At 50.0% G+C, this 21,947-nt stretch overlaps 2 protein-coding genes across 2 annotated transcripts in view; both read left to right on the forward strand.

Moving 5' to 3' along the window:
* Positions 1 to 7,744, forward strand: part of SLC6A19 (solute carrier family 6 member 19) — a 42,249-nt gene extending 34,505 nt beyond the window's left edge. Inside the window, exons 8-11 of the mRNA XM_007951620.1 lie at positions 1,715 to 1,919; positions 3,443 to 3,602; positions 6,872 to 7,034; positions 7,541 to 7,744. Coding sequence (XP_007949811.1) covers positions 1,715 to 1,919; positions 3,443 to 3,602; positions 6,872 to 7,034; positions 7,541 to 7,744 — 732 coding nt within the window. The remainder of the gene's footprint in view (positions 1 to 1,714; positions 1,920 to 3,442; positions 3,603 to 6,871; positions 7,035 to 7,540) is intronic.
* A 7,103-nt stretch (positions 7,745 to 14,847) lies between these two features.
* SLC6A18 (solute carrier family 6 member 18) overlaps positions 14,848 to 21,947 on the forward strand; it is a 37,143-nt gene continuing 30,043 nt past the window's right edge. The window contains exons 1-3 of the mRNA XM_007951621.1: positions 14,848 to 15,007; positions 18,874 to 19,014; positions 20,099 to 20,236. Of these exons, the coding sequence (XP_007949812.1) occupies positions 14,848 to 15,007; positions 18,874 to 19,014; positions 20,099 to 20,236 (439 nt within the window). The remainder of the gene's footprint in view (positions 15,008 to 18,873; positions 19,015 to 20,098; positions 20,237 to 21,947) is intronic.

The following is a 21,947-nucleotide window of genomic DNA, read 5'->3' on the forward strand; positions in this document are numbered from 1 at the left end:
TCTTGAAATTGCTTGGCAATGAGTGCACATTGTATTTGGGGGCTGGCTGGTGCTCCTCAGCTGTCACTGTGCAGACAACATAACCCATAAACTGTTATCTAGTGTTGTGGATGCTTTGAACACCACCTTTAACAATGAATGGTGTTCCCACAATGTTCACCTTATAGACCAACGTCGACTCATTTTTCTTCTGCAGCATTCTTGTTTGAGAACCAACATATTTTTCACGGATGTTCACCATTCCCGGGGCCCAGGCAGAGCATAGATAATGGCTCATAATAAAATGGCCAATCCAGGAGCAGAGTACTTACAGAGCGAGCTGCAGGGGTCACGTGGGTTCTCTTAACCCTGTTCTTTCTACCAATTCCCCAAGCCATCAGGAAGGGATGCAAAGCAGGATGTAACCAGAGATGAAGGCAGACTGCATTTTTTCGTTTTTGAAGCCCTTTAGGGAGATATAATTGAACCATCTTCAGTGTTGAGTTCTGTGAGTCTTGGTGACTGTGGACAGGAGGGCCACCATCACCCCATTTGTCACCCCAAAGGCCATCCCCACACTCCATCAGCACCAAGCAACCACGGAGCAGCTTTCTGCCTCTATGGCTTCACCTTTTCTAGAAATTTCATATGCCCATGATGCCCACAGTGGGCAGGGATGTGAAGAGCTGTGCCCCAAGGCATGCACTGACCACTTGGGGCTGAAATTCAATGTCAGAAGAGCAGCTATGGGGCATCCAGCCACTATGCCCCCCTTGCCTCTGCACTGTGAGCCTCTCTGTGCCCCTCAGCCTGCAGTCACTTGTGCCAAAACGCCAACTGGGTTCCCAGCCCAGCATCCTGTTCAGCGAGCATTTTTGTCATTCACAGTAGTTCACCTTAAGTCATGTAGCCTTTCTACACTCTGGCCATGTGAGCTGTAAGAGGTCAGAGGGCAGCTGGGAGGGAAGAGCCCCTACAGTGAAGAGAAAACATGTTCGTCTCTGAGCCTGCTGGTGTGCAGATGCCCACACGAATCTGTGTGTTCTAGACAGCAGGGGCTCTGGCGTATTGGTTATAAAATGCAGTTCTGCAATTTTAAATACACTCTGTAGCCTGTTGTTGTCATTAACTGTGGTCCAGTTGGCTCTGACTCACAGTGATCACAGGCACAACAGCACGAAGCAGTGCCCAGTCCTGGTCCATCCTCACAGTCGTTGGTTTGTCCAAGGCCATTGTTGCAAACACTGTGAAGGTCAAGTGTCTTCCAACCAAGGGGCTCATCACCCAACACTATATCAGACAATGTTCTCTTGTGATCCATAGGGTTCTCACTGGCTAATTTTGAGAAGTAGATCACAGGCCTTTCCTCCTAGTCTATCTTAGTCTGAAAGTCGGCTGAATGCCAAGCACCATGGGTGAGCCTGCTGGTATGTGAAATACCAGTGGCATAGCTTCTGGCGTCACAGTAGCACAAAAGCCACCGTAGCAGGGCTAGTTGACAGAAAGGTGGTGGCTTTGGAGCCTCAAAGACAGAATTTAACTATTTCATGAAATGACTCCAATTAACCCAATGCAAACATCAACACTGCAAGGTGGAGGTTTATCACTGACCAAACTCATGTGGCGAGAATAGCATCCAGATGCCCAGAAGATGTGAGCTTAGTGGGACATTGGTAGGTGCCTAATGGGGCTGGGGGCACATATGGGGGTGACACTGTCTGTCTGCTCCTCACAGGGCGTGGAGGGCACAGGGCTGGCCTTCATCGTCTTCACTGAGGCCATCACCAAGATGCCGGTGGCCCCGCTGTGGTCCGTGCTTTTCTTCATCATGCTCTTCTGCCTGGGCCTGTCGTCCATGTTTGGGAACATGGAGGGTGTGGTTGTGCCCCTGCAGGACCTCAAGATCATCCCCCCCAAGTGGCCCAAGGAGCTGCTCACAGGTACGCGTGGTGGCTCTCAGCAGCATGCTCAGTTCGGTCAGCCCATGCTGAGCTGCGTGGACACACCTCAGGTCAGACATAGTTCAAGAAGAGGAAAAGGTCAACTTGGCCTTGGGGAAGAACAGTCAGAAAAGGTGTCTTCCCAATGGAGGGTTACTAAGAGGAATCCATAGTGGAACCCAGAGGGCATTGCAGGCAAAAGGACCCAGAAACATAGGCATGGGGGTCCCGGGAGGGCAAATGTGGGATTTCCAGAGTGTGGACGAGGGGAAGGTGTTGTGTGCTGGGCCCAGGAGTGTGGACCACCCTGCAAACTCTAACATTCTGGAGCATTCCAACAGGGAAACATGTAGGCAGGGCTTGGAATCATGGACATCAGCACAGAGCTCAGTGGGAGCCATGAGACCACCATGAGGGCCACCAACAGAGGTGACAGCTAAGCCAGGGCCACCCACCCATTCTTGGGCTGGGGAAGGTGGGGCCCAGAGAGTTGTAGCAGGAGAATCAGTGTCACTCTGTCCAACTCTAGACAGATGCAGCTGCAGAGGACAAGGAAGGGTTGGTAGGGGAATGTAGTGGGGGCAGGGAGAGTCATAGAAGTGCCAGGCCAGTGAGGCATGGGTTTTAGGGGCAGGGCGTCTTGGCAGAGGATGGGGACTTTATCAAGGAAGCCAGCAGGACTTTGAACATGGTTGAGTGCCATGGGCAGGGCAGGGTGTAGATGGGGAGTGAAGAAAAAGACCTGGGCTATCAGGAAGGACAGCCACAGGCAGCCATCGGAGGCTGGGGGCGGGAGGTGGGTAGAGAAGGAGGTACTTGCTTATTGATTTGTGAATGTGGGAGACCTATGGGACTAGTCCTGAGGAGGATGCACAAGATGACACATTGGCTCAGCTGTAGGCTGGCGCTGTTTAGGAAGAGGCGGGGGGCACCAGGAGGAGAGGCCTCCTGCCTCCATCTGGCTCACAGTCCTTAGGGTCACCCAGGAACACTCTCTCTAAGGGACACCAGACACATGGATGTCAGAGATGTTATTGTTTGAATAGAAAAGCAATCCATGACTCCAGGGTTGGCCTTACTCTCAGAAATAGGGTCGATTTCCCAGAATCCCACTTGCAGGCCGCCCATGGAGAACACGCAATGAGGTTCACAGAATGGCCTCTGCGTGGTCTCCTTAGAGCAGTGTGGGTCAGTGTTTAAATTGTTATTTTCATGAGAAAAAAAAAATTGTTCTTCCAAAACACCCTTTGTTCTTGTGTTCTCTGTATCATGAGTTGGAATTTTTAAGTCCAAAGTTTGATGTCAGCTCACAGGACTGAGCAGCAACCTGAAGCCAGGATTCACTGTTGACCTGGGACACTTCTGCAGAAAGCTGCTCAGATGTGCACATCCCTCAGGCTCATGGGCAGGGGCTTTCCCAGCCAGGCCACATCCCCCAGGCCTGTGCTGAGACCCCCTCCTGGCACCCCTGCCCACTCTGGGGCCAAGTCTGCTCAGATCCGCCCTTCCCTGTCTGCCTACAGGTCTGATCTGCCTGGGGACCTACCTCATCGCCTTCATCTTCACCCTAAACTCGGGCCAGTACTGGCTCTCCTTGCTGGACAGCTATGCTGGCTCCATCCCACTGCTTATCATCGCCTTCTTTGAGATGTTCTCTGTCGTCTACGTGTACGGCGTGGACAGGTAGGCAGGGAGGCCACGCCTGATGGTGGTGAAGAGCCAGGGTGCAGGAGAGCTCCCTCTGTGGGTGGGTGGGGTTTACAGCACAGGGAAGCACACAGCAGAGACAGGGCCTCCTCTAGATATTAAAACCGTATGTAAGTTTACTTCCAGGAACTCTGGTAGCATAGTGCCTAAGGCATTTGACTGCTAACCAGAATGCTGGCAGTTCAAACCCACCAGCCACTCCTCGGAAGGAAGATGGGGCAAACTACTTCCGTAGTGATACTGCCTCGGAAACCCAAGGAGAGGTCGCCATGAGTTGGATACAACTCGACAGCAGTGGGTTTAAATTTACTTCCATGAGAACAGCATGGTATTAGTGCCAAGCCAGTGACATGGAGAGAAAAACCCGGGAAATGTGGGACTTAAAGTCTGGCTAAGGTGGTATCTCCTTTCCCGGCCAGCGTGACTTGATTTCCCGAAGCAATCCAAACTGTTCTCTCTGGTCCCCAAGTGCATTCTGGTCTGATTGTGCTCAGATCTGCATCCACACTAACATCAGGAGACTGCATAGAGTAACACAGGTGTAGGAAGGAGTCCCCGGGTAGCCCGGCTACTAACTGAAAGGTTGGAATTTCTAGTCTACCCAGAGGCACATTTAAAGAAAGGCCTGACCATACACTGACATGTCAGCCACTGAAGCCCCATGGAGTGCAGTTCTGCTCTGAAGCCCAGGGGACAATCTCATTGCGAATGGACCCATGGCAGCTGGGACATCCTCCTCACACTGTTGGTGATGCAGAGCAGACTCCCAAGGCAAGAGCCCGGCAGATTTTTTTTTTTTTTTTTTTAATGGTAGGGATCCCAACACCTATGAGGAATGGAAACCAGTTGTCACTGAGTTGACACCAACTCATGGTGACCTCACATGTGTCAGAGTAGAGCTGTGTGTAAGGTTTTCAATGACTGATTTTCCTACTGGAATTGCATCTCTAGGCCCAGGCACCACTGGGTGGACTCAGACCTCCAGCCTTTCATTTAGCAGTCAAGAGTGTTAACGGTTTGCACCATCCAGGGCCTCCTAAGGATATACGTATGGAGGGCTTATTTCATCATTAGGTGAGCGACCATAAAAACACCTTACCCACCTAAATCCAAAAACTCACTGCCACCGAGTCAGTCCTGACTAAGTGACACGATAGGACAGAGTAGAACTGTCCCATAGGGTTTCTAAGGCTATAAATCTTAACAGAAGCTGACTGCCTCACCTTCATCCCTTGGAGAGGCTGGTAGGTTTGAACTGCCAACCTTTCAGTTAACAGACACATGCCTTCACTGCTACAGGCTACGTGGGTTCAAGGAGCTCTGAAGGATGATTGAGAAGCACAGGCCAGCTGCACTGTGTTGGAATATGATGCAGATGGTAGCAAAGTGTATTGAGATGGGAATGTAAGGGTTGGCCAAAGACAATCAGTTGGGAAAGACAGTTGCAGCCACATAGCAGATAAACCCTGAAGGCCCATGTCACCTGGTGTGCAGTAAGTGGTATGGCATTCAAAGGTGGTGCCTGTGGCCCTGATTGAAGCCAGGTCCTTAGGGCCTGAGGGCAACAAGAGATGCCGTCTCAAAGGGATGGTGAGAGTGTGGTCCTGAAGGCACCATCTGAGGAGATCGGTCATCATACCCATCCCCAAAGCACCATCCTGGAGCCATCCCAGGTTTAAATCCTGGGGTTACAACTACTTCTCCAGAGGGGTCCTCTTGCTGAAGCCGCAGACCATCTCCTGGTTAATTCCGTCTTCTGAGGGCCCATGCTGGTCCCTGGTTAAGTTCTGTCTGTTGCATTCTGACTTCTCTAGACAGCAAATTTATGTGTGCAGAAGAGCCTTCTGCATAAGGACATCAAACTCTATGGCAGGAAATGGTGGCCTCAGGGACCTCAACACAGCCAAGGACTGGTAGCTCCCTTTTCGAAAGAGGAGGAGGGTTTTGATGGCTTTCTTTCCTCAGTTTTCCCCAAGTTGAGTTGGAATTGACTCAATGGGAGTCACTTTTTTTTTTTTATTTTACATAAGGAGTTTCTGGGTGGCACCCTGGTCAAGTGTTCACTGTGAGCCGAAAGGTTGTAGGTTCAAGTCTACTCAGAGACACCTCAGAAGAAAGACCTGAGGATCTACTCCTGACAAATCAGCCATTGAAAACCTCATGGAGCACAGTGACAACCTGACATGCATGGGTCGTCGTGTTAGTCAACTCAACAGCGGCTGGCTGTTCTTCAAATTTTGCATAAGGTACTAAGCCATGAAAACTCATGATGAACAGAGAAAAGACTGAAGTCGGAGGTTCCATTTTACTTGGATCCATAATCAACATGATAGAAGCAGCAGTCAAGAAATCGAAGGACATACCACATCGGCCAAATCTGCTGCCAAAGACCTCTTTAAAATATAAAAGAGTAAAGATGTCACTTTGAAGACTAAGGTGCACCTGTCCCAAGCCATGGCATTTTCAATAGCCTCATATGGATGTGACAGCTGGACAGTGAATACGGAAGATTGAAGCATTGATGTCTTTGAATTATGGTGTTGGCGAAGGAATACTGAATATACTTTGAATATTGAATATTCTTACTATCAGAAGAACGAACAAATATGTCTCAGAGGAAGTACATCCAGAAAGCTCCTTAGAAGTGAAGATGGTGAGACTTTATCTCATGTACTTGGAGCATGTTGTCAGGAATGACCAGCTCCCGGAGAAGGACATCATGTTTGGTAAAGTAGTCCAACAAGAAGAGGAAGACCCTCAACAAGATGGATTGATACTGTGGTTTCGAACAATAGGCTCAGACATAGCAAGGACTGTGAGGATGGCACAGGTCTGGGCACTGTTTCGTTCCATTGTACATGGGGTTGCTGTGAGTCAGAACTGACTCGATGGCCACTAACAACAACCACACTAAGCCGGGACTTTGGGGAGGATGGTGAGCTCTTTAACAACGCATTTACAAGTCTGAGCTCTGGGTGGTGGTGCCTTGGAATGGCTGGGGTTTCTACACATGTCCCAGGTGGAGATGGTTTCTGGCTGTACTGAATACCTCCTCAGGGCAGGTGTCACCCTTGCCTGCAAGGATGGTCAGGATTTGGACTGGGGTGATTGGGGTGTGGTGCCCCAGGACCGCATCGTTGGGTCCAGGTGCCAGAGAGAGCAGACTGTGTACTTTGCCTTGATGAGAACAGTGGCATGGTTTTGTCCACCAAGTGACGACTCTTCTCTCTGGCCTCGGCTTCCAGGTTTAATAAGGACATTGAGTTCATGATCGGCCACAAGCCTAACATCTTCTGGCAAATCATGTGGAGAATGGTCAGTCCACTGCTCATGTTGGTCATCTTCCTGTTCTTCTTCGTGGTCAAGGTTAATGAGGAGTTGATATACAGTGTCTGGGACCCAGACTATGTGAGTGCTGGATGGTCAACCAGGGGGCCAGGCTAGGGAGAGGCACAGATCGGGCTCCCCGGTGAGGAGGGCTGGGGAGGGAGGCAGCAGTCACGTGGGAGAAGCGGGAAGGCTGGAGAGGGCAGAAGGAGGTGCATGGGAGAAAGAGGGAGGAGGTCTGGGAAGTGTGTGAGGAGTTGTGTGGGAGGAGCGGAAGACCTGGGGAGGGCAGGAGGCAGTGCAGGGGAGGAAGAGAGAAGAGGGCTGGGAAGCATGGGAGAAGGTGTGTGGGAGGAGGGCTGGGGAGAGTGAGAAGCCTGTGGGGAAGACAAGGAGGCACGGAAGGGGCAGGGAGAGGTACTAGGGAGGAGGGAGGGTGTGGGGTGCAGCGGAAGGTCCACGGCAGTCTTGGGGTTAAGGCAGCATTTGGTCCTTCTCCTGTGGCCCACAGAAGGAGGAGACCCCCACTGCAGGAGACCCCCACTCATGCCCAATGTGTTGCTCACCCCAGTTGTCTTCCTCCCCAGGCGGAATTTCCCAAATCGCAGAAAACAACGTACCCCAACTGGGTGTACGCCGTGGTGGTGATCGTGGCCGGGACCCCCTGCCTCATCATCCCTGGCTTCGCCGTCTATAAACTCATCCGGAACCGCTGCCAGAGGCACGGGGACCAGCAGGGCTTGGTTAGCACCCTGTCATCACCCTCAGTGAACGGAGACCTCAAGTACTGAGTGCAGCATGCAGCCCACGGGCAGGTGCATGGCGGGACTGATGTGAAAGGAAGGGCCAGTAGCAGGGCCTGCAGAGTGGTGGCCAGGCTATACGTGTGTGTAAATGTGTGTATATGTATGCACAAGTGTTTATCTATATGTGTGCATGTACATGTGTGTTAAATATATGCTCTGTGGTTGTGAATCTGTGTGCACGTGCATGCACATCTGTGCATGTGTTTTGTGCAGTATGTATATGTGTACACGTGTATTGTGTGCTAGTGTGCATCGGTGTGTGTGCATGTGTGCGTATGTGTTAGATGCATGCAGTGTGTGCATGCATATGTGTGCACATGTGTGGGTATGTGTGTGTGCTGTGATGTGTGTATTTGTGTATTTGTATGTAGTGTGTATGTGTATGCATGTGTATGTTCCTATGTGGTAGATGTGTATGTGGGTGATTGTGTATATGTAGGTGGTGTAGTATTTGTAATTGTGTATGTGTGTAATCTGATGTGTGTATGTGTGAAGAGTGTATGTATGTGTATGTGTGTGCATGCACATGTGTGGTAAATGTGTATGTGGTATGTGCATGTGTATATGTATGTGGTGTATATATATGTGTGGATGTGTGTGGTATACATGTGCATACATATCTGTGCATGTATACACAAATCTGTGCATGTGCATATGTATGTTAAGTCTGTGTGGTGTGCGTGTTTGTTGTGCCATGTGTGGGGTATACATGTGTGCATTCCTATGTGTGCATGTGTGTGCATGTGTGCATACGTATATGTATATGCATGTGTGTGTGTGTGTGTGTGTTGCCCTACAGCACACACACCTCTTGCCCTCATCGTGGACACAGTGGTGACATACTCTGTCACCCCTTGAGAAGAGTGCCTCTGGGTCCCTCTGTGCCCTGCATGTGCTCCAGGGGAAAGTCAAAAGCCTGGGGAGGTGGCTGCAGTGGTTCATGTGTGGAAGACCGTGAGAGACAGGGACATGCATTGTTATCTCAGCTGCCCTCCCCTGCATGCTTCCCCTTGCTGGTGGCCCTGAACCTAAGAACTCCTGCAGTAATGGTCTGGCCTTTCTCCCCATGGTGAGGACGAGCCCCCTGCTACCAGCTGCACTCTCGCCATCTACATCTGCCTGAGTAGGTCAGCGGCTGGTGACGTGATGGCACTCTGCATCCCGCCTCCCCAACCAGCCCTCCCAGAAGTCCTGAGTCCTTTGCCTAGTCCGGGCTTAATGAATGCTTGCAAATTTAATCATTGCTTCTGGCCACCACAGATAGGTGAGCAGTTAACCAAAACAAACACTGCATAATTTACAGAAGAAGCCACCCTTTGGGTCTGGTTAAGAGGACATTCCCTGCATGAATTTTTATCCCAGTGTTGGAAAGATGGGTTATATGGTAACCTGGAGTTGGCCGCCTTCACTCAGGGCTCTTGACGCCTCCCTGCAACCTCAAGTTGAAGCCAATGTCAGCTCTCTGCCTGTCCCTTTCATGGATGAATTGTTCTCTGGGATTTAATGTCCAACCTCAGCCAAAGTTACTCAGAATTTGGGATATTTGCTTCAGGGAACTGGCTGTCTCCACTTCCCATGGAAAAATCTAGAAGTTTAAACTAAACTGGACTTTCTGGGAATTCTTATTGGTGGGGGTAAGCGATTCTGGTAGAGAGTGGCTGCTCAGACCCTCTGCCATGTCTCTCTGCTCAGTGATGCCTTAGAAACGTGCTCACCTTTCCCTGTACCGTTCATCCACTGGTGGCCAAAAGCTGCAGCCCCCTGGCTGCAGCTGTCTGGGTATTCAGACGCCCGGCAGTGTCCCCTGGTCCGACTACCAGATACTCCCATCACTTAGTGGCCACTCACCTGGACAGCATGGTCAGTGAAACCCACAAGACAGAGGCAGGTTGCTGAATCCTTTGCCCTTTGCCGTGACAATGACCCAAATACACTTGTGGTGACAGTAAACGAGGGTCTTCAGTGTCTCTCTGGCCTCCAAAATCTGGTCTGCACTTGGACTCAGTGGGTTCTACATATTTCCCAAAATTCTTTGCCCATTGGACAAGCAGATCAGTGCCCTGTCCCTATGCTGCCTATGTGTCAGCTACTGGGGCCAGCCTGACAATGCTGCCTGCTGTGCGCCTGGGCCTAAGACCCTCAGGGACATTGTTCTCCAACGGAGGGAGGGGAGGCATCTCACAGTGGTATGCCCAAGCAGGGGGAGGGGAGGCCCCTCACGTGTAGTGTGCCCAAGAGGGGAAGCCATTTCCCATGTTTGCATGTTTCCTAACCACTCACTGTTTTACATGTTTTGGCATCCTTGTCAACATGTCAGTGCACAGTGTACAGCAGTGTGCACTGTGGAAATAAACCACTTCTAGTCAATGCTCCTACCTGCAGTAGTGGTCTGAGCACAGAGTGATGAGCAGTTCAGACCCCAGGGAAACCAAAGAAGAGGAAGCTGGCCCAGGCCATGGGTACTGCTCGAGCCCCCACCCTCCAGCTTGGTTTCAGGGTGTCTCTGTGAAGAAGCTACGGTGCTGGGTCCACATGGTCCTGCACACGGTGGGATGTGCAGGTGATGCCCTGCCACTTTCTGAGGTCCCAGGTGGCTCCATTTGGTTGGGTGGGAGCAGGCGGGCATCAGGTGGCCCCCAGGGCCTTCTGACAGGGACATCGCTGGCAGAGACTAGCTTAGTGTCAGCTGGGTCAGGGAGAGGTAAGGAGGAGAGATGTGGGGACACTGTGGAATCGTACAGGACAAGTAAGCCCCCCACAATGCCTCTCTGGGCCTCTCAGGACCCTCCCTCCACCTCCTTTGGCTCCCTTTTCTCATGCAGTAAGAGCTGCCTGGGGGTGGCAGCAGAAGTAATTGGGGAGTGGGTGCTGAATAGGTGTAAAAAAGGCATGTCCTTGGCAGAGCCATCTGGCTCCCTCTAACTTAATAATAGGAGAGAGAAGCAAGATCAACAGCCCAAGGCTGATCCCTATGAGGCAGAGGTCAGACATGCCTCCACCCTCCACCTTTTACAAATTCTGCCACCCACCATCCCTCCCATGGCACTCTCTACATTCTGCTGGGTTCAGTGGTCACAAACAACTCACAGACAATACTCACCATTATGGGATTTATTTGTGAAGCAACAGGTTATTACCCAGGGTTGGAAAGGTCTCAGGACTCAGTTCTTCAATTAGGACAGCCTCTTCTCAGCCGGGCCACAGGCTCACCTCTCTCTAGCCATTGGCTTCTTAGCCCATCTCCCTGCAGTCCCTTGACTCTGCCCTGATCTGGCCCTTAGCTCTGCTGGTCAGTGCCTTCCCACTCTGCTGGTGAGCCTCAGCCCAAAGATGCTTGGCTTTCTCACTCCAGGGGTCGGGAAACCCACCGGACCCTCTCCAACCCTTCTTCCACAGTTCTGCTGGCTCTGGGGCTGCTACTTCTCTGCTGCTGATTCTCACTGTCTCTCTCTGTCTCAGCAAGGGGTTACAGCTGTCTCTGTCTCCTGGGTTGAGGAGGTTCTCAGCACAGGAACCCCAGGCCCACAGGAAGCTACTCTGCTCCAGTCTCTTCTTCTTGGTAGTAGCCAGGTACCCATCACCCCCTCTGGGAAGGTTCATTTTAAGCCTAGTGGGATGGCAAAACCAACCAAACCCCATGCCAGGGTTCCATACACCTTATTTGCATGGCCCCACCCCCACAAGCATGCCATGCCTTTTATTTACATTATTAGCAAGCTCTCCAGTTCCCTTGATGAGACACAAACACCTCATATTTGCATAGTCCTACACAGTCCTTGGGAGTTCTGGTGGTGTAGTGCTTAAGGCATTTGGGTGCTAACCAGAAGGTTGGTGGTTTAAATCCTCCAGCCACTTCTCAGAAGGAAGGTTGGGCAATCTACTTCCATAGTGATACCACCTCAGAAACCCAAGGAGGGGTTGCTATGAGTTGGATCCAACTCAACGGCAATGAGTTTGGTTTGGTTTGACCCAGCCATTTGGTGGGCATGACAGACCATGGCTGGAAGGGTCATACCACGTAACTCATTGCACTGCAGTGGGGGAGAGCAGAGTGGACCAGACGAGAAGGTCTCCACCCTAGAAATCACCCTTGGCTCCTGTGCTAGTTAAGTTGTTTGACAACTTGGCTGAGCATGGTTTTGAGGGGCTGGGCAGCTGGTTGTGGTTATTCCCTATGATGAGATTGGTAATCGATTCCACGGTGAAATCTACTGGAGCAGCTGAGTAGCTGCCTTATGGATGTGGTCTGCTCGCAGTATATAAGAAGCTTTGCGAAAGATCTCCAAGCTATTTGGCACACCTGGACCCTGCATGTAGCTGAGTCTTCATCTCAATGGCCTGCCATGTTGATTGCCTTTCTTGGGACTGTTAATGGACTTGAATTAGTGGCCTGCCATGATGCTTGATAATTTTGGGACTGTACCATTTTACTTGTTGACCTTGGGTTTGTCAGCCTCAGCAGCCAGCTGCTGTCTGAGTTGAGAAAAGCCTCCAGCTTCAGTGGACTGGAAGCAAGGGACAGAACTGAAGCCCAAGGTTGAGGGACATTCACCCATCCTCTAGAGTGGGCACTTTACTCAGACTTGCAGCCTACTAAGCTGTAGGAGAATTAATCGCTGTTTGTTAAAGACAGCCATTTGTGGTATGTCTGTTAGAGCAGCCCTAGAGAACCAAATCCTCTGTGGTAGTAGGGTCCCAACCATGGCACCAGCATGGGGGTTAAACTTGGTGAGGGTGTCAGGCCCCAGGCTGGGAACCCAGTACCAGATGCCCCTACTGTGAGTACATTGGAGGGTGTGGAGGGGCAGCCCTACTGAGCAAGGCAGCTCTTCTGGGACCCATGAGGACATCTTTAAAAGTGAGACATTTGGAACCACCTGGAGATTTCAGAATTCAGAACATTTGAGAACTTACGAGATGCCTTTTAAGAAATAAATGCAGCTTAAAATCTCCCCATGCCACTTCCACTCAACCCAACAATACCACAATCAACATTTATACCAGAGAGTGAACACCTAAGTCCACACACACTCCTTCACAAGGGCATGCGGGGCAGCTCATTCCAAACAGCCAGCACTGGACCTGGAGGCCAGCCAGTGTTCTTCAGCAGATGAGTGGTCCACCAGGGGTACTCCACTATAAAAAAGAGCAAACCACAGATACTTGCAAGGAGGTGTCTCTGGGGAACAGTGGGGAATGAAAGAGTCAGTCCCAAAGGGTCTCATTCTCTGTGAATCTTCTTACGTAACTGTCTCAGTCTCCCGGTGCTGCTATAATGAAAGTACCATGAGGGGGTGGCTTGAAAGAAGAGACATTCATTCTCTCACAGTTATGGAGGTGAGAAGTCCAAATCAGGGTCTCAGCAGTGTCAATTCCTTCTGTGAGCCCCTCTCCTGGTTCTGATGTCTGCCAGTGATCCTTGGCATTGCTTTGCCTGTAGATAGCCTCATGTGTCATCTGTCTCCCCCTGTGTGTCTCAGGGGCTAATCTGCTCATTTCATAACTCAGAAGAGATTAGATTCAGGACCCATCCTTCTCAAGGATGACTTAATTAACATAACAAAGAAAACTCTTTCCAAATAGGGTTACATTCATAGGTGTAACCGAAACCAAAGCCATTCCCATGGAGCTGACTTCAATTAATGGTGACCCCATGTGTGCAGAGCAGAACTGCATTCAGGAAGGTTTTCATGGCTGTGACCTTTCAGATGGAGATGGCCAAGCCTTTCTCTCAAGGCACCTCCTGGTGGGTTGGAATTGCAAGCCTTTCTGTTAGTCATTGAGCATTCAGCCAGTTGCACCAGTCAGGGACGCCATGGATCCAGGGGTAAGAATTCCAACACAGATTCTGAGGGAGCACTGGGCAGTCCACAACAATAGCATTCTTGAAGTGACAAAATTATAGAACTTCAGATTAGTAGCTGCCAGGGGTTAATGAAGGAGAGAGGGAGTCCTCATAGCTCAGTGATTAAATGCTTGGCTGCTAACCAAAAGGTCAGTGGTTTGAACCCAACAGTCACCCCACAAGAGAAATAGGAGGCAATCTGTTTCTGTAGAGATTACAGCCTTGGAAAACCTCTGGGGCAGTTCCACTCTGTCCTCTAGGGGTGCTGTGAGTCAGAATTAACTCCATGGCAATGGGTTTGATTTGGGCTTTGCTTCTGTAAAGATTGACAGCTTTGGAAACCTGATAGGGCAGTTCCATTCTGTTCTATAGGGTCACTATGAGTCAGAATCGACTTGATGGAAACTAGGTTGGCCTGGTTTTTTTGGTGAGGATGAAGGAACAAGAGTAAAGTAGGAGTGGTTATCAAAGGGCAGTGGGAGGGATCCTGGTTATATGGAATGTGCTGTATCTTGACTGTGTCTGTATCAGTATGCTGCTTGTGAAATTGCCCTAGAGTTTTGCAGGATGTTATCACTGGGGGAAACTGAATAAAGGGTATACAACACATCTCTCTCTGTATAATTTCTTGCTACTGCATGCAAATCTACAATTATCTAAAAATAAAATGTTTCATTGAAAGATTAATTATGATTATTGGTGTTAGGTGCCATTGAGTCAGTTTCAATTCAAAGACACCGTTCTGTGTACAACAGAACGACACCCTGCCTGGTCCTGCACCATCCTTGGCATCACTGTTTGTTTGAGCCCATTGTTGCAACCACTGTGTCAATCCATCACCTCCTTTTTAAAAGTAACTAAATATGTGTGTCCGATCTAGGGAATCCCTGAATATCCCCAATAGGGAAGACAAGGCGATTATTTAAAATGGTTCTCACACCACTGGTGGCACCAGGGCCAAGAAGGCAGTGTGCATGGGACAGAAGACATGGCAGAAGTGGCTGGAGGACACAGAGGTCAGAGAGGGACTGTCCCACTTAGAATAAGAACTTAGTTACAAGTTACCAATTAACTGGGCTCAACTGGTTTTCCTTTAAATAAATGAAAAACTGTAACCTGAGAGGAGGCTGGCGTGGCTTCAGTTCGTGGGGTCTGCAGTGCAGTGGGCAGTCTCTGCCCTGTGCCCTGAGTGCCAGGGCTCTGCAGACACCTGATTCAGTAGTGCTCAGCAGAGAGGGGAAGAATGGCCCACACCTTGGGATCAGAGCCGTTTGCAGAGGACAGCGAGGAAGAGAGGCCCAAATGGGACAACAAGTTCCAGTACCTCCTGAGTTGCATTGGGTTTGCCGTGGGGCTGGGGAACATATGGCGGTTCCCATACCTGTGCCAGAGTCATGGAGGAGGTAAGCATGGCACCTACACCCTGCTCTGTAGTGGTCCCACTCACAGGTAGTCCATTCCCATCCCATGCACGCTCCAGGTAGGAGAAAGACGCCAACAGCACCTCCACCTGTTGGGTGCCAGGTGCTGCCTCACCCTTCCTGGGTCAGTAGCTGCTCCAGGAATTATCACTGCGCCTTTACACAAAGACCAACGCAGTCTGATGGTGTCTGTGCCTTCTGGAATTTCTGGAGACTCCTTCCCAAGGTTGTCAGAGAGCAGAATTAGTGATACCATTCATTACGTGTCATTCATTAATTCTTGAAGCAATAGATGGTCTATAAACCCTGAATGTGCCAAGGCTTCTGGGAAACTAGATATCAAAGCAAGGGTAAACACCATCGCCTTAGATTTCCAGATGTATTCACACGAAAGGAGTGTGAAAACAGTTAAGCTAAAACATTGGCGGTTCAAGTCCATGCAGGGGTGCCTCAGGAAACAAGCCTGGCAATCTGCTTCAGAAGTCACAGCCTTGAAAGCCCTAAGGAGAAGTTCTACTCTGCACACATGGAGTCACCAGGAGTCAGTGTGTACTCAACAGCAAACAACCACAACATCCCTAGGAAGGTGATTTTTTCCTCTGGGATCTTCGCACGAAGGCATGTTGGGAAGCATGGACACCAGACACCAGCAGGGCAGAGGTCCCTGCCATCCCATCTGTCTTGCCCTGAATCACTAGAGTGTCACGTGGAGCATGCTTGAAACAACCCCAAAATACCCATCATGCTACTGTAACGTCCATAAATGTCTGATTGATCATAATCCAGCCTACAAACCACTTGCATCAAGTCAATTACGACTCATGGTGACCCCAAGTGTGTCTGAGTAGAACTGCTCCACAGTGACCACCGAGGCTGACTTTGCTTCTGAGAAGCCCGTGGGTGGATCCGAGCCTCCAACCTTTCAGTTACTGGCCAAGTGCATTAACTTGGTACACCACTGAGAGACTCCATAATCAAGTTAGCAATAGCTAACTGCCTACTGTGGACCTGGAAATGTCCTATGAACTCACCTTCTTTGACCTCATAACCCACCAAGTGGATACCATCAGTCCAGCACCACATGGAGGAGGTTAACAAGCCATAAGGCTGTGTCACAGTGGTGGCCTGAGTCTGGCCCCCCTCTGAAGGACACTATGGAAGGGGAAGAACAGCCAGTCTTGTCCGGAGCTGTGCTCACAGATGTTTGTTTTCTCTGGTTGAAACCCTTCTTCAGAATCTCCTTCCTGGTGTGAAATCACTCATCAATTTCATGTAAATTCCCTTAACTCACACTCTTCCTGAGTTGTGCTCATTTGGGTTCTGGCCCTCTGCCTGGAGTGCCCATTTGAGTCTCATTTTTACTGGCATTCAGTAGTTGGACGAGAAGCTAGAATTTGATACATGGATAATACAGCAAATGTTTTGATTTGCATAAATTCATTACATGTAAAGGTGAATATTATGTTCTCTTCTATTTTTAATGATTCAACTTTACAAAATTTCAATTCAAGGGTAACACTTTTAAGGTATATTGTTAATAGAGTTAAGGAAAAGATTTAGAATGCTTTTTTTTTTTTTTTTTTTTTAATGGGGTCATTTAGGACTTTTAGGACAGCAAATGGAACAAAATTTGATATAATTGGAAAAGTCATTCTACACCACCACAGCAATTATAAATAAAATTGGACCTGACCACATATAGTATAAGATTTTATTTTTTTTTTTTTTTTTTTTTTAATGGTGATTTGGATGAGAGTTTACAGAGCAAATTCACTTCCCGTACAACAATTCAGACATTTTGTTTCATGACATTGATTGCAATCCCCACAATGTAACAGCTCTCTTCCAGCTCCCTCCCGGTGGTTCCCTCCTCCCTGAGTCCTTCTTTCCTGTGCATTCCTGCCCCCTGAGCCATCTCCCTGTGCAGATACTGCAGCATGATCTCCTGTGGTTCATCGGTCTACATGGAGTAAATGTTCACCTTGTATGCTGTCTATTGTTTGGCTCAGAAGGATGGGCAATCTATTTCCATAGGGATACTGCCTGGGAAACCCAAGGAGGGGTCACCACAGTCTGACTCGGATCTGACTTGACAGCACTGAGTTTTGGATTTTTGAGTATTGTTTCGCTGGAACCCATGGGAGTGAGCTCATTTCCAGGCCCAAAGGGATACTAGGGGCCATAGTCTTGGGGGTCTCATCAGTCTCTATCAGACCAGTAAACCTGGTCTTTGTTATGATTTTGAGTTTTGTTACACATTTTTCCCCCACTCTATCCAGGATCCCATTTTTCGGATCCCTTTCCAAGTGGCTGGCATTGGTAGCCGGGACCGTCTAGTTCTTCTGGTCTAAGGGTCATGTAGGCTGAAGTGTACATGGTCTACCAGTCCCTTGGACTGATTGTTTCCCTGGGTCTTTGGTTTTCTTCTTTCTTCCTTGCTCTGGATGAGAGACCAATTGTTGTGTCTTAGATGGCCACTTGCAAGCAGAAGATTTAGAGTGATTTTATGACAAAAATACTGTTTGGGGGTGAGCTGACTTATTGGGTATCTAGCACCTTCAAATCAAAGAAATGAGGCATCCAGAAAGTCCAAGGCGGTTGAGTGTTCCTAACTGGAATACTTTTTACACTTTGTTGGAGTCTAAGGTTTTAGGAAAAGGAGCCCTGATGGCACAGTGGTTAAGCACTCATCTACTAACCTAAAGGTTGGCAGTTCAAACCCACCAGTCACTCTGCAGGAGAACTATTAGACAGTTGCTTGCATAAACAACTCAGCTTTGGAAAACCTGTGGCAGTTCTACTCTGTCCTCTAGGGTCACTATGAGTCAGAATCAACTAGAGAGCAGTGACATTAAGGTATGCGACCCACCACCTGCCTGTCAGTTTCTGTTACTGCAGTGGCTGCTTGTTCAAATGATACTGGAAGTTATGCTACCGATACTTCACATACCAGCAGGGTCACCCAGTGGAGATTCCAGACTAACACAGATGAGGGAGAAAGGCCTAATGATCTCCCTCTGAGAGGGGAGGGGGAAGGAGCTGGGGAGAGAGGGGAGGGAGGAAAGGGACTGGGGGAGAGAGAGGGGAAGGGATTACTGGGCATCATCCTGGAGGCTGGCTACTATGGTGCTTGTTGACACATTTGTTTTTAGGACCTTATGGAATTTACTTACAGAACTGCACCCATTATATGAACACATCTCCCTTACTTTGATTATAATGTGTTGTCCTATTCAACATACAGGCATCATTTCTACTTTTTGTTGTTAGAAAAAAATAATTCCTGACTGTCGTTCTGCCGTTTCCTTGTGCTCATGGCAAGAGTTTCTCGGGGGCTTATACATGACAGAGAAAGGCTAGACCATGGGGTGGCCCATTTTCAAGCTGACTAGGTGTCTACAAGGAGTGCAGCCCAGCCCTGTAAGCATTGCTATTGCTCTATGCCGTCCAATGTGTGGCCTTCAGACTTTAAATGTGTGCCTAGATCACCATGTGGAAGAGGTGCTTCTCTGCTGCTTCATTCTTCAATCACAAGAAGGTTGGGCTTCTCTCTGAGATCGACTGGCCCCACCATTGCCTCATTCACAACTACACAGGGCCCAGCCAAGGGCCCAGCCAAGGGCAGCATGCCACATCCCAGCTCCAGTGAGAACATGGGCTGAAGCAAAAACAGACACCAGGGTCTGGCAACTAAGTAGCATCTTTCAGGGTGTCTCGATACTGTAAGTCTGTGTCCCTGACATTCAAGGCCCATCTCGGTCTATCAGGGAGACACAAGTGGCTCTCCTTCAAGTCCGAGGTCCAGTAGACATAGGTGACAATTGGTACTGACTCCTGTGTCCTCCCAGGTGCCTTTCTCATCCCCTACTTCATTGCTCTGGTCTTCGAGGGGATCCCACTCTTCCACATCGAGCTCGCCATTGGCCAACGCCTGCGCAGGGGCAGCATCGGGGTGTGGACAGCCATCTCCCCCTACCTTGGTGGAGTAGGTATGCTCAATCCCTCTGGGCCCCTGCTACTCCTGCTTGGGAACGGATTGGGGGTTCCCAGGTGGAGAGTGGACTGGAGCTGGGCTCCAGTGGCCTGAACAAGGCCAGCCTGGGCAGCTGAGAGGCCCATATCAAAGTTGCCACCAAGGGCATGGAGGGGTGGGAGGTGCAGCATTCTCAGGGTGAGGGGTTGTGGCCCTCCAATGGCTCCCTCATCCAGCCACGTACATGTGGCAGTCTCAAACGCGCAGATAACAAGACATCTGTTCTGTGTGAATGTTGGCATCCATGCAGCACACCACAAGCAGGTGTACACACCTCTGTGTACACCTCTGTGCACACCCTCGAGAAGTATGTACTGAGATGTCTCAGTTGGTGCCCTTGAAAGCAAAGCCTGGAATAAGGACTTGGGTGCATGATGTTATTCGGGGCCTCAGGATACAGGCGAGAAGGAGCTGGTGTCCCAGGCAGGAGGAGGAGCCGATGGAAGGAGGCCGCCACCCAGGCAATGGGGCTCAGCTTGGTCAGTGCACAGGACTGTCCAGATTGCCCTGGCTCCTATGTGTCCATGGGAGGCTGAGCCTGGCACGTCCAGTGCTCACAGGCATCAGAGGATGCCTAGGGCAGAGCACAGAGCTGAACATGCAGATGCTAGAGTGGGGTCCGAGTGTCACAGTCCAGCATGTGACATGCTGCACTGAGGTAGCAATCCCTGTAGCACCACCTCGGACAGCACCACCTGGGACCACCTACAAAGCCAGTGATTGAATGAACTGAGACCCGGCAGGCCCGTAGTCTGACATGCAGGTTGTGGTGCTGATATGGGAACCCGTGGGGGTGAGCTGAAAAGCAGACAGAGGATCTAAGGAGAGTCAGACACAGAAGAGGGCACCCAGGAAGCTGTTATTCACGTTCATGTGTAGAAGAGAAACAGCAGGGTGGCCTGACTTCCACTCTGTACTCCCTGGGTTGCTTTGGCTTCTTTATCTTTATTTTTCACACGAAGGTGCAGGGAGGAGGCGGCCTGCTGGCTGGCTGAGCGTGATAGCCAGCCCAGGCTGACCACTCACTGGTGTGTCTACAGGGCTGGGCTGCTTCACTGTGTCCTTCCTGGTCAGCCTGTACTACAACACCATCTTGATGTGGGTGCTCTGGTATTTCCTCAACTCCTTCCAGCACCCATTGCCCTGGAGTGCCTGCCCCCTGGACCTCAACAGGACAGGTAAGGGGCACTGGGGAGGGCCAGTGGCTGGGGCTCCACACAGCCACGCCAGGACCAGTGTATCTATGGACTGCATAGAGTACATGGGCTGTAGGAAAACCTCAGACAATAAGACCCTCACAGAGCTCAAAGACCAGGAAGTGAGAACTTCCCACACATTCGTATCCCACCCAAACCACACCCACTGCTGTCAAGTGGCTCCAACTCACGGTGCCTCTGGAGGACAGAGTGGAACTGCCTCGTAGAGATTCCAAGGCTGTGAATCTTTATGAAAGCAGACTGCCTCATCTTTCTCCTGTAGAGTGGCTGGTGAGTTTGAACTGCTGACCTTTTGGTTAGCAGCCTAGAACTTTAACCACGGTGCCACTAGGGCTCCTTGTATCCCATGAGTGCTCCTATATCAAACATCTGAAAGATTTTGTTGACACCTTCATGGGGATCCCATGTGTTGAGGGTAGAACCGAGCTCCCTAGAGTTTTCCTGGTTGTCATCTTCATGGAAGCAGATTGTCACCTTTTTCTTCCCTAGTGCCACTCCTCGGAAGGCAGGTTGGGCAATCCTACTTCCGTAGTGATACTGCCTCGGAAACCCAAGGAGGGGTCGCTATGAGTCGGGGTCAACTCGACGGCACATAACAACAACAACAACAGTGCCAGTGGGTAGATTCGAACCACCAATGTTTCCTAGTTAGTAGTCAACAGGCAATCTTTTGAGCCACTTAGGAACCTGGACACACAAGGTTTCCACGAGTAGGATTTGACAGCTACAGGTTTGCTTTTAGGTTTTTTGGGTTTATTGATGTCTTACTTGTCTACTGAATAAATAAGTGGTGACCTTGTGGGTCTGAAAGACGAAATCTCTGCAGAGGTCCCGTGCTCTGCAGCTTCACCTCCCAAACGTCCACGCCTGGTGTCTTTGACACTAAGGGCAGTGTTAGCCACCACAGCTGTTCCCTAGCTTGGCAATGAGAAGTCTTTTGGTCCAGAGCTCAGTAAAGCGCTCCGTTGGGGGAGTGGAGGGCTTAGAGACATGGCTAACAGTCATTGTTATAAATGGCTTCTTCATGAAGCCACTTGGAGTTTCCCCTCCTACTTGTTTTTCATCGACATGAACCCTATGTTTTGTACGTGCTGAACAGGATGCGGCTGGGGTGGGGGCTGGACAGGGAATTGGGGCCTGTCCTCCCTCTCAACCTTACAGCAGAGTCAGGATGTCCTGAGGCAGCAGAGGCACTGGGGGCCAGGCTTTGAACCACTCACAGAGGGGTTTGTTTTGGTTACCTCTAGTGCTGCTCTGACAAAATTTATACCACAAATGGGTGGCTTTAACAAACAGGAGTTTATTTTGTTACAGTTTTGGACTCTAGAAGTCTAAGTTCAAAGTGCTCGGCTCTAGGGACAGGTGAAAGCCCCTCAACCTTGGGCTTTAGCTCTGACTCTTGTTCCTTGCCCAGTGAGCTGGAGGCTGTCTTCACTCAGGCAGCTGCTGGCTGCTGAGGCTGACATACCCAAGGTCAACAAGTAAAAAGACATTGTTGTTATGTTGTTGTTGTTAAGTGCCATCAAGTCGTTTCCAACTCATAGCGACCCAATGCACAGCAGAACGAAACACTGCCCAATCCCGCACCAGCCCCACAATCCCTGCTATACTTGAGCCCATCATCGCAGCCACCGTATCAATCCATCTCGTTGAAGGCCTCCCCCTCTTTCAT

Source organism: Orycteropus afer, unplaced genomic scaffold, assembly GCF_000298275.1.
Source record: "Orycteropus afer afer isolate SDZICR_OR568_19922 unplaced genomic scaffold, OryAfe1.0 scaffold00303, whole genome shotgun sequence".
Taxonomy (NCBI): Eukaryota; Metazoa; Chordata; class Mammalia; order Tubulidentata; family Orycteropodidae; genus Orycteropus; species Orycteropus afer.